The 12,092-nt window shown below is 41.4% G+C and overlaps 1 protein-coding gene across 1 annotated transcript in view; it reads left to right on the forward strand.

The window, feature by feature from the left end:
- ZFPM2 (zinc finger protein, FOG family member 2) overlaps window positions 1-4,776 on the forward strand; it is a 109,929-nt gene extending 105,153 nt beyond the window's left edge. Inside the window, exon 4 of the mRNA XM_014965615.1 lies at window positions 1,298-4,776. Within this exon, the coding sequence (XP_014821101.1) occupies window positions 1,298-3,789 (2,492 nt within the window). The 3' untranslated portion in view covers window positions 3,790-4,776. The remainder of the gene's footprint in view (window positions 1-1,297) is intronic.
- The last annotated feature ends 7,316 nt before the right edge of the window (window positions 4,777-12,092 follow it).

The following is a 12,092-nucleotide window of genomic DNA, read 5'->3' on the forward strand; positions in this document are numbered from 1 at the left end:
TCATTTTCCAAGTGCCCTGTAAGCAAGTGCTATGTTTGCTTCGACTTCTGTTCCTGTTCCCACGGGGGGCTGTAGGAGACCCACACCACGGGAGCATGGAGCCCCGACTGAAAAGTCTGTAGAGACACTCCACTGTGACTGTATCACATGATGTGGAAGCATATGCAACACCTTCTCATGGCAGTGGAGGAGCTAAAGCTTGGTGCGCTTTGCTAGTGAAAAACTGCCTGACGAGGAAGAAGCACTGATTAAAGTGCTGTGTATCTCCTGAGCTCCCTTCTGGCCTCTGAGGCCAAGAGAAGTTCCAGTTTAAATGTTGCTCAGAACTGTGGGAGTCACTGATGCTAGGGGAGAAGTGAGGACTTCCAGATACAACAGAACGACATGTTAAGCCACAATATTCTTACAGCTTTTTATTCTCCAACTACCATGAACCTAGTTTACCTGTCTAACAGGTAATCTAACAGGTAATCAGAACCTGTGTTGTTGCAGTAGAGAAATTTGGTCTTACATCTTTTTAAAGCATGTTCAGTTTCAAAATACTGTGAAACATGGGATTTTTTTGTTTCAGCAGCGATTGTAAGATGGCTTTGAATGTACTGTTCTTGATAGGGAAGGCTGTAGTGATTTCATGAGGAAAAGGTGTTGTATTACAGCAGTAGATACCTTCAGCTGTTATATGTGGAAGATAAAGTGTTGGTGAAGCCGTGTCTTACTCCTCTTCCTTTCTTCACAATGAACACAACTCATCAGTCCTTTCTGACAAGGATAGTTCTGCATCCTCTTCCCACACTAAGGCAAAGAGCTGAGCATGAATAATGCTGAAAGTGCTGCTTCTGCTCTGTCTGTGGCTGTCACACACCGGGTTTGAGAGCTGTACCTCAAGCTACATCATAACCTTGAGCCTTTTGACCTTTCTGAGCATTCAGAATTTCCACTGATTGTGTGTGGGGAACATTATGTTCCCTTTAGTTAAAACTGTAATTTCTAAGACCTCTTCAGTTAGTGTAAGTCCAGTCTATTTTTGTCCCTTCCCTTCTTCTTTCTTTCCCTTTGTCTCTGCTGAATGCGGGCGGATGCTGAGGCTCCCCAAAGCAGAGCAGAAGTCTGGGAATATCCTCTGGCTGTTCAAAGAAAGAAATTCTGAACAATTCAAATATTTTCAGGGTGAATAATATCATCCCATCAGAAGAAAATTAGTTGTTCTCACTGTACTTGTACCTTCTGATTTTCTGGTATACTTCATGATGGGCAAAGTAGTCACCTTATTTTTGCATTTTACTTGTCTTTTCTATAGGAGTGAAAATGGAAGAATTTCTCCCCCCTGGTGCTAGTCTGAAATGTACAGTTTGTACTTACACTGCAGACTCGGTGATTAACTTTCATCAGCACCTGTTCTCGCATCTTACTCAAGCTGCCTTTAGATGCAATCACTGCCATTTTGGCTTCCAAACCCAGAGGGAGCTACTGCAGCACCAAGAGTTACATGTCTCTGGCAACAAGATTCAGAGAGAGAGTGACATTGAACACTCTCCAAGTGGAAATGAAGAAGGTTTACAGCCTGCAACGGACCTGTTGAGCAGAAATGATGTTCCCCAAAGCCAAAAGACCATGCAGACTAAAGATGCAAGTTCTGATACAGAACTTGATAAATGTGAAAAAAAGGCTCCACTTTTCCTTCCAAACCAGAGGCCAGAAACCCAGCCTGCAACAAATAAGCAAAGTTTTTCATATACTAAAATAAAATCTGAACCATCCAGTCCAAGACTTGCTTCATCGCCAGTTCAACCTAATATTGGTCCTTCTTTCCCAATGGGACCTTTTCTTTCCCAGTTTGCTTTTCCTCAAGATATCACTGTGGTTCCTCAGGCTTCAGAGATATTAGCCAAAATGTCTGAACTGGTTCATCGAAGACTGAGGCATGGAAGTAGCAACTATCCTCCTGTAATTTACAGTCCTTTGATGCCTAAAGGGGCTACATGTTTTGAGTGTAACATAACATTCAATAATTTGGACAACTACTTGGTACACAAAAAGCATTACTGCAGCAGCCGATGGCAGCAGATGGCGAAGTCACCAGATTTTTCCAGTGTTCCAGAAAAAATGCCAGAAGCTGTAAGTCCCAGTAATGGTCAAAGCTCAATAAACATCCTGAATGCAGCTCCTCACGCATCAGATGCAGAGAATCAGCTTCTGCAGACATCATGCATAAACTCTTCCAACGTTTTAGATTTGATCGGGCCAAACAATAAAAGTCACGAAAAAGACTTCCCAGCACAATCTAAGAAGTTGTCAGCTGCAAGCAATGGCGATGAGAAGATAAACGGAAAACCTTCTGATGTGAAGAATCCCAGTGCTCCTCTAGTAGAAGGGGAGAGCGATCCTAACAAGACCACGTGTGAAGCTTGTAATATTACTTTCAGCAGACATGAGACGTACATGGTTCACAAGCAGTATTACTGTGCCACTCGCCATGATCCCCCACTGAAGAGGTCCGCTTCCAACAAAGTGCCTGCCATGCAGAGAACAATGCGGACCCGGAAGCGAAGGAAGATGTATGAGATGTGCCTGCCGGAGCAAGAGCAAAGGCCACCACTCGTTCAACAGCGATTTCTAGAAGTGGCTAATCTCGGCAATCCTTGCACATCTACTCAAGAGTCAACGGAGGGCCTTGGGGAATGTTACCATCCACGATGTGATATCTTTCCAGGAATAGTCTCGAAGCATCTGGAAACATCGCTGTCTATTAACAAGTGCGTTCCAGTTTCAAAGTGTGATACTCCCCACTCCACTGTGTCTTGCTTGGAGATGGATGTGCCGATAGATCTCAGTAAAAAATGCTTGCCCCCGTCAGAGAGGACGTCCGCTTCTCCCAAAAGGCTGCTGGACTACCACGAGTGCACAGTATGCAAGATCAGTTTTAACAAGGTTGAGAACTACCTGGCTCACAAGCAGAATTTTTGCCCTGTCACTGCCCATCAGCGTAACGACCTGGGACAGCTTGACAGTAAGGTGTTTCAGAACCCGGAAAGTGAAAGAAACAGCCCAGATGTCAGTTACGAAAGAAGCATAATCAAGTGTGAGAAAAATGGAAGCTCGAAACAGTCCTCTCCTAATGGAAACTTATTTTCCACACACTTAGCAACACTTCAAGGACTAAAAGTCTTTAGTGAAGCAGCCCAGCTTATTGCTACAAAAGAAGAAAACAAACATTTGTTTCTTCCACAATGCCTTTACCCTGGAGCAATAAAGAAAGCTAAAGGAGCAGATCAGCTTTCTCCATATTATGGAATAAAGCCAAGTGATTACATTTCTGGTTCCCTCGTCATTCATAATACTGATTTAGATCAAAGCACAAATACAGAAAGTGAATCTCCTAAAGGCCAGGCGCCTTCAAACGGATGTGCCGTGCCGAAGAAAGAGTCTCTTCCGCTATTGCCGAAAAACCGAGGCATGGTAATAGTTAATGGAGGACTAAAACAGGAGGAAAGACCTGCCGCAAACCCCCAGCAAGAGAACATTTCCCAGAATCCTCCGCATGAAGATGGGCACAAGTCTCCTTCTTGGATCTCTGAGAATCCCCTAACTGCAAACGAAAATGTCTCTCCAGCAATTCCTACAGCAGAGGAACAGTTGTCTAGTATAGCTAAAGGCGTGAATGGTTCCACCCAGGCCCCAACCAGTGGGAAGTATTGCCGACTGTGTGACATCCAGTTCAACAATCTTTCAAACTTTATAACTCATAAGAAGTTTTATTGCTCGTCACATGCAGCAGAACATGTCAAATGAAACAATCGGTCACCTTTGGTACCTGTGTTTAGCATATTGTTCCATACAGTCTGAAGAAAGCTGTTTGAATTACATCTGGACAATCAGGAGATTTCACTATTGCTGAGTTGAAGACTTAAAGGTGTAATTTCATTACAGTCCATTAGTAAAGTGTATTATTGGTGCCATTTTCAAAAATATTAATTTATTTTACCAGCAGTATTCATAGCTGTAGTTATGTTATTTTTTATTTAAAAACTTTATATTAAAGTCATTTGTAATGTTATTGTATAGTTATTGTGTAGCACATATGGTTTGCACTGTATAGTAGATTTTAAAGAAAATAGTCACAAACAATACAGAAAAGCATTTTAGAAATAGCTTCAAAAGCACTTGTGTATCCTGATTTTTTTTTCTTATATGCTGTTGCAGATATGTGTATATGCTAAAATATAACTTGCAAAGAAGTTTCAACTATGCTGTAAAGTTCGCCTTAAAATTTCAATTTTTTTGAACAATTGGGCTCAGTTTGCACTTTATATTTTAGCAGATACAATACCTTAGTCATTAGGCTTTGCATTTGTATGTAGCAGTATGTTTCTGTCCACTTTCTTAATCTGAAACGTACGTTAAATGAAGATGGCAATTTTTTTCTTGTATAGTACTTGTATTTTCTTTCGCTGATGCATCTCTGTCTCAATTTTTAAACCTTTGCTGTTAAATGCAATACTTTATAAAGAATGAACAAAATTACTGGAAGCAGTATTGTAAGTAATGAGGTCATATCAATCAGTTTTATCTTTTGAAAGGCACAGTCTAAAACAAAACCCTAAACTCAATGCTGCAATTATGAATCTAATTCATATATAAGATATATTTAAATATAAGAGTAGCAATACTGCAACTGGTGATCACAAAGATAATGTTCTACTTCTGATAGAAATAATTTCTCAACAAATGTTGTTACTATGCATGTATATGGATGGAATAAAATTCCAGATCATTGGAGAAGTTTGGCAGTAATTTCTTTAAATTTGTTTTATTTTGTTTTTTCAAGGAGGATTTAGAGCTCACAAACTGTAAAGAACCTCTTAGGAACAGGTTATCATTGCCCCCTCTTCAATGGAAGCAACATGTTCAAAGAGAAAATGAGTACAAAGGATGCCTCCACTTCAAGGGACAGGTCCTCGCTGGCAGGTCACTACCACAACTAAGTCTAAGACAATCCACTGAACTAGCACTTAAAATGTGATGGTCTGAAACCAGGAGGGCTGTTCTCTTTATTGGAGCTAAGGGGGACATCCCCGACAGCACCTCCGTGTGTCAAAAATCAGTGGAACAATCTGCTTTATAACACCTCTGGTATGATTCTGGGTGTTCAGTGGTCGTATGTGAATAACAATAGCATTCATTTAAATAGAACAGCAGTTTGCTCCACTAATTCAACGAGGAAATACTATTCAATAGTTTATGTTTTATTGGAATCTGAACTAATTCACATTTAATACCCTTCACTTGCAGTTGTTCAGTCTCCTGTAAAGTTTTTCATAAAAAAAGTATATTACAGAAGTGACCTACTGATGCATTTTTCATCCTACAAATTTGAAAGCAAAACCATGACCTGAATAGTCATATAATCAGTTGTTTTTAATTTAGTTCTTAAATCAGCCAAAGAAACAACTCAGAACAAAACACATAAAAGGATGGTATTTCAGGTAAGCAGCCAGTTGGAGTCTAGTGCAAGAATATGCAATACCACTGACTTTCAGCAATCACATCCCTGTATACTTTGGAACTGAATTAATCTTTTTTATTATTATTATTTTTAAGCATAGGTACATGTGATCCAGTAGCAAAAATAATAAGCACTTCAAAAACTATTTTTAACAACTCTGATGGTTAGCTGGCCTCTAAATACAGAACAAGAGTGCTCAAAATTGTGCTAATTTTCACTCTCAGCAAAGATAAGAGGTGTATACAGTAATTTCAGTAGGGACGAAATCAGTCCTGTAGCAAATACGTTGGGTAATGAGACTTGTGAAGGAGAAGGAGCATAACAAACACAGAATAAAACAGACAAATCATTTATGATTATCAATTACACATTTAGGAGAAAACACCACACCAATATATCTAAGACTCCACAATATTTGAGATAGGTAGTACATTTGGACCCTTTTGGTGGCAAACATTATTTTGAAGATTATACATCACACAAAATCTGTTTAAAGAACTAAGTGTTTATATCCGGATTGAAATAAGCTAATTCTGAAAGATCTACATGCATAGACAAATACTTCTGGGTGAAGCTGGTCAGAAAGGCTTGGGTAGTGATGTACAATTGCTGAGCTCTAGGGGCGTTTAGACCATGAGAAAGTACAGGAGAATATGGGGGTTAAAGGGAGTACCTCCCTGAAAAGTGGTGCCGAAAGGGAAAAGCCTTATCACAAAGCATTTCTGATCTGGAAACGCTGAGGGTACCGGAAATATTCCAGAGGTAAATTAAAGCCTGCCATGCTGCATTATGTTCTTCCCACTGGCTAGTCCAATTACTTTCACATGACAGAACATACCTGGTAGCATTTTCTCTTTAAAAATCACCTGTTTGGTTGACCGGTCCCATTTTATAAGTTCAAAACAAGCACAACCTGTTCATCTTTGGCTACAGATTTACTCAATTTTATACACATTTTACACATATTACTCACTTCACTGGAGCACCCAGCAACTCTGACATCTGCCAAACCCCAGAGGTTCACCATCACACTCTCTGAAAGTTGGTAGCAAATATAGATTACATTGGATTTCTTACGCATTTGTTACAAATGGAAACCTTTAAATAAAGATAGCTGCTCACATACTTGGGCTTTTCCCATAACTTTACATGCTATTTTCCATTTTTTCAGTTTCTTTAGTGCACCCATTTTTTAATTTGCTCATTTGAAATAAGAACATAAACAATTGGGACAGCCAGGAATCTCTCACTGTCTCTTAAACCACTTTGCAGTATACTGACTAATCCCAGCTGGCGTCTTTAAGCACATCTATGTTAAAGTAAGTATCGTTTACAGGAATAAACTACTTAAACCTGTTTTCTGATGAAGTGATTATTTGTATTCTCTTCAGATTATATCTATTCATTTGTTCAAGGTGATAATAGAACAAGCAAACTGCCTATTGCTTTAAAACATCTCTTGAATATAGACTCTTGCCTAGTTCTGCTTTTAGGCTTTTTTAGCTTTATTAACTATTTATCAAATCACCTATGCAAAGAGAGTCCATCCTTAGTGAGTCTTTGACACCTGGAACTCAGCAGGATGCAGAGCACTTCGGTTAAATGATTTGGGTCTGCTAATCCCTGTCAGCTGGAGTCAGTGAATAAATCTTTGGGGCTCTCCAGTGGAGATGAATTGCTCAACAAAAGGCATTAAAATATGTCTTGGGTTGAGGATACAAAAAATAAATTTGCTCCACATGAAGGCCGAATATTTATAAGATCTCATTCCTGCCTGACTCCCCTTGTACCGATTCCCTGGCGGCTTTTACGTTCGACTTTTTGGCTTTTTGAGGAAGATTTCTTTATTCATGAAATGTCCCATCCACATGCAGTGCTCGGAACTAATGTGGTGACCACATCTCCGCCTCATTTATTTGTCTGTATGCTAAAATTCAGACTTGGAAAGGCTGTTGTGAGTCCCCCGTTCATATCACAATTTTCACACATCTGTCATGCAATCTCTCACGTTGCCATCTGAATTTTTTACATGATAGTGATTTTTTTCATTGTAACCATAAATCAGGTGGACATGCCTAATGCAAACAGTAAAGGGTATGGCTACAAGCTGATGTCTGCTTGTCTTGAATTAATTGTAATGACGTTGGGGTTCTGGTGACATTTTCCATTGCTGCAAATAATCATAAAACTACCCCATTTAGACTTGCTGTGCATCCACGCTGCTAGCTTTCCCAGTCTCTCATTTCTACCAGATAACTACTGACTACATCTGTAGTCTGACACTGTCCACAGGAATGTAGTGGTCACATCCCAAACACACTCTGAGAGGGTGTATGAGGTGATTGCTCCCTGGTACAATAAGTACTGTAACACCAAGAAATGCAGGATGAAGAAAATAACTAAAAAAAAAAATCATGTAGAAATTAAAAAAAATGAATCAAATCCAGAACCACCATCAAAGTGAGGTGGAGGTGGGCTAATTCATTTCTCTGAACGTACATAAGCTATGAACCAGAATCCAGCCTAAAAAGCTGGAGCTGAGGTGGAGCTGTGAACAGCCTGGAAGCTGGAGAGGGATTTTTGCTCGTTGAGGGGCAAAGACGATACAGAGAAAGGGGATTGACACTCTGTTAGTCCGGGGCGTGCGGTGTGGGTACGCCGATGGGTGCAGAAGGATGCAGTGACCAGGCAGCAGCACTACAGGAACACTGCACGTCCCAGGAGGCCTGTTGAGAGAGGCTAAAATACTGATGAGCAGTATCTTTGGAGGATTGCTCCCAAACGCTGAGTATTGCCAGCGCGAAGATTCCAGCTCATGGTCATGTCCTGTTCCCCAAGGCTGACAATGAGGAAGGGAACCACAGCTCTTCCCACCTTCCAGGTCACCTTCACGGCCGGGGCACTGCGCTGCCAAGAGCTGTCAGGACAGACGATGCCCAGAACGGCTGCGTGTGACCCTCTTGTGAGTTAGAGATAAGTCAGATGCTCACGCTTCAGCGGTGTCGGCCTGTGAGCGGTCCCGGTCCTCTCCTTTGAAGCCTTCCACGTAGGTCACTGGCAGGGCTTTGAATCCAGACCTCTTTGAGACCCCTTAGAGCCACAGAAATAATAGCGGGGGCACTGGTGTGTGGAGTAAAACGGAACACGGGGCAGGGAGGGGGGCAGGAATCCTGCACTCACATCATTAAAGTTTCTTCACAGTATGGAGACATGGGACGAATGAATTGTGACTGGACACATGAGACAAGCTGTTGTGCTGGGGTGAACAGGAAACAGTAATTCTGACGGTTTCGACTTCTAAATACATGTTTTTCTTGCTATTTACAAACACACACACATATGTTATGTATAAGACACACACAGAAAGATGAGCGTGTCCAAAACAGGGAAAGAGCCTAAACTAGATTAAGAAATTAGATCAAGCAGCTGGATGAGGTGATTAGACAAACAGCATTGCTGCTGTTCTGGCAGCCCATCTGTTCTCAAAGCAGGTTTCTGCTCAATTTTTCACATTCACTAATCATTTCCTTTCTTTAAGAAGAGGAACTTCTGCAAGTCGGAAGTTCTTTCCTGTAGTTGAGACCAGTTGATACAGAGCAGACTGGAGAAACCACAGTCCTCAATCCACATGATGGCAGAAGCAGCCCTGCCGTCCCCAGTCCTGTTCCAGCTGTGAGCCTCGAGGGTGGTACGTGGAGAAGCTGAGAAGCAAAATGGTAATATTGCTTCAAGTCTATGTAGCCCTAAAAGAGTGTCCCTGCATTACTCAGGCACTTGGTTTCACCTTCAATTCGTTTGTTTTCCCTTTTTTGAGGAAACCTCGTTAAACCCCTTGCAACTTGAGTCTTAGGGGGATATAGGGAAAATACCAGTGGGCTGATTATGATGGTGTTTGGCTTGAGGGAGAACAGGCTGCCACTTTGATGCTTTGACATTTTTGATCTCGTGCTAATTCTGATGAAACTACCCCCAAGAGATACGTTTATGGAATCTAATAAAAGACCTGTAGGTTCAAAGACTGATCAAGGAAGAAAATTGTTTTAGAGAGAAGCCATCTCAGCCTGTGATTGAAGTTTCTATATTAGGGCAAGTAAGGGAAGGGAACGTGTTGGTTTACTGCCACAAGTTTTCAAAGCAGAATAGAAAAGGAACCCCCGCAAATGATGTCTTTCGACAAAAAGAGCAAGTAAGAATTCGGAAAAAAAAAAAGATCTGTTTAGATAGATAATGTTTGAACTCTTTTCTAGACCAAAGGAAGGAAACTCTGCAGATGTAATTTAGGGAAGCTTAATCTGAAACTCCTTCCCCTTCCACCCCCTTAAAGCCCACAGCACAACTCACACAGGGCAGTGCACACAACAGCAGCAAGGTGCGGGGTGCTGTCAGGGGTGGTGAGGGTTACCCTCCGTGCACGGGCCACCCTGCCTGCCCACAGCCCCAGCCTGGCAGGTCCCTTGGGCTCAGCCAGGTGAATATGGGCCCTCCTGGTGCCACCGACCTGCCTGGGTCTGGGACAGCTGCTCTGGCAGCGTTCATTGGCACACAGCTGCCAGCAGAAATGGGGCTGGTCTCTGTTGGAGCAGCACTGGGTGGAAGAGGCAGGAGCTTTCCAAGCATATCCACAAGTATATGAACAGTTATGGATGGCCAGCTGATGCTGCACAGCTTGCTCCCCCACGCTAACTTGCTTATTTGGTTTATAAGTAACGCAAGATTGATTTTAAAGGATTAAGCATTAAAAAGTCAAAGAGCTACCTATTGGGAGGTGCAAAATTAAGAGCAGTATATATATTTTTAGGAGTTTTTCAAAACAGTATTTTTTTTTCCTTGTTGCTTTTGAAATTATGCCTCAACTACATATAGGAATATATCAGTGAGACATTTTTCTTTTTGTTATTGCATAAGCACAGTTTGGTTCCTGGTGTTTGGGTCTTGTTGAAGGAGAAGGGATATCTGCGAGGAAAGAAGCAGAGTTTAGCACAAGAACTACTGAGGGGAAATGGATATACCATAGACCTCTGCCCCTCAGCCTGGACATCTGTCCACGCTCAAAGGTAGGGGACTATGCAGTCTACCACCACTGGAGACACAGAGGCACTCTCCTCTTGAAAAAAGGTTTAACTGCACTCAGCTGGTCCTCATCTCCTCCAGTTACAACTACAACTACCTGAAAGGAGGGTGTAGGGAGGTGGAGGTCAGTCTTTTTTCTCAAGTCACAGGCGACAGGACAAGAGGAAATGGCCTCAAGTTGCGCCAGGGTAGGTTCAGGCTGGATATTAGGAAAAATTTTTTCACTGAAAGGGTTATGAGACATTGGAATGGGCTGCCCAGGGAGGTGGTTGAGGCACCATCCCTGGGGGTGTTCAAAAGATAGGTTGATGAAGTGCTGGGAGGTATGGTTTAGTGATGATGCTCCTTGTTTGTTGTGTGGGTGTCTGTTTTTGTCAGTTAGGTTGACGGTTGGACAAGATGATCTTTAAGGTCCCTTCTAACCTAGAAGATTCTGTGATTCTGTTAATTCCATTTGTTAGGGCTGTTACACCCTGGGCATCATACCCAGAGCCTCAGTGAGTTGTCTGCTTTTGTTTAGAAAGAGTTCCTCGTGGGAAAGCTCCATGAAAGAATGGGTTGGACACACACTTTGAATGACAATTTCAATGCTCACTGTATATGTAATGCTGTAGTGTTCATCCACAAAGCTGGATTCATTGTGCTCCTCATCAGTTGAGGTCTAGCCAGCTCTTGGGGCTGTCAGGACAATCCCAAGCCTTACATAAGGGCAGCTACAGGGATGGAGAGAAGTCAGCATTTACTGCCTCTGGCCTCCCACCTGTGCTACTCTGCAAAACAGAGGCCATCACTGGACTGCAAATAGAGAATGTGGAGAAGGGATCTGGGGATTCTGTCCTCATGGTAGTTTCCGCCTTTTTACATTAAGCAGACATTGAGAAAATGTTGTTCTATCAGCAATTGAGGCTTATCTTTGGTGTTACAAAACTTATCATGCAGTATGCTTTTGTGAATTCTTTCCTTTTTTGAGAAGTGCTTTTTCTTGGTGGGTAATTTTTATAATAGGGTTTTTTTAAAAAAATTGGCAATGTTCGCAGAAGTTTTTCGTATATTAGCATACTATAGTGTCATTTAAATCTGTAGTATCACTAAAATACATTCAAAGCTTTCATGTAATTTATGGAACTAGGTGTTATAATTCTGTAAGAGATGTTGATATTATTTCAGTTATTTGAACGTTACTGTGTTAAAGGGCACCAGTGTCACTGTGGAACAGACCCTTCACAGAAGAAACAGTCCCTGCTCTGCAGGAACCTTCCTCACCAATAACATTCTGCATTTCTTTTTCCTCAAACATCAAAATATATGATAGTTTATATTTGTTATATTAGATTTGATTATGATATTCACAACACAAAAAATAGTATTTATATGAAGTATTCAGCTTGCAGATAGCCTTTATACCTTCCTGATATAAAACCACCGTGTATACTTGCCAGCCAAACATGATGGTAAAGTGAAAATATTAGTTTTTTGCATTTGCTTTAAGATTACAACAAACACAATTAATTCCAATAAA

The sequence above is a fragment of the Calidris pugnax genome, unplaced genomic scaffold (genome assembly GCF_001431845.1).
Source record: "Calidris pugnax isolate Ruff unplaced genomic scaffold, ASM143184v1 scaffold41, whole genome shotgun sequence".
Taxonomy (NCBI): Eukaryota; Metazoa; Chordata; class Aves; order Charadriiformes; family Scolopacidae; genus Calidris; species Calidris pugnax.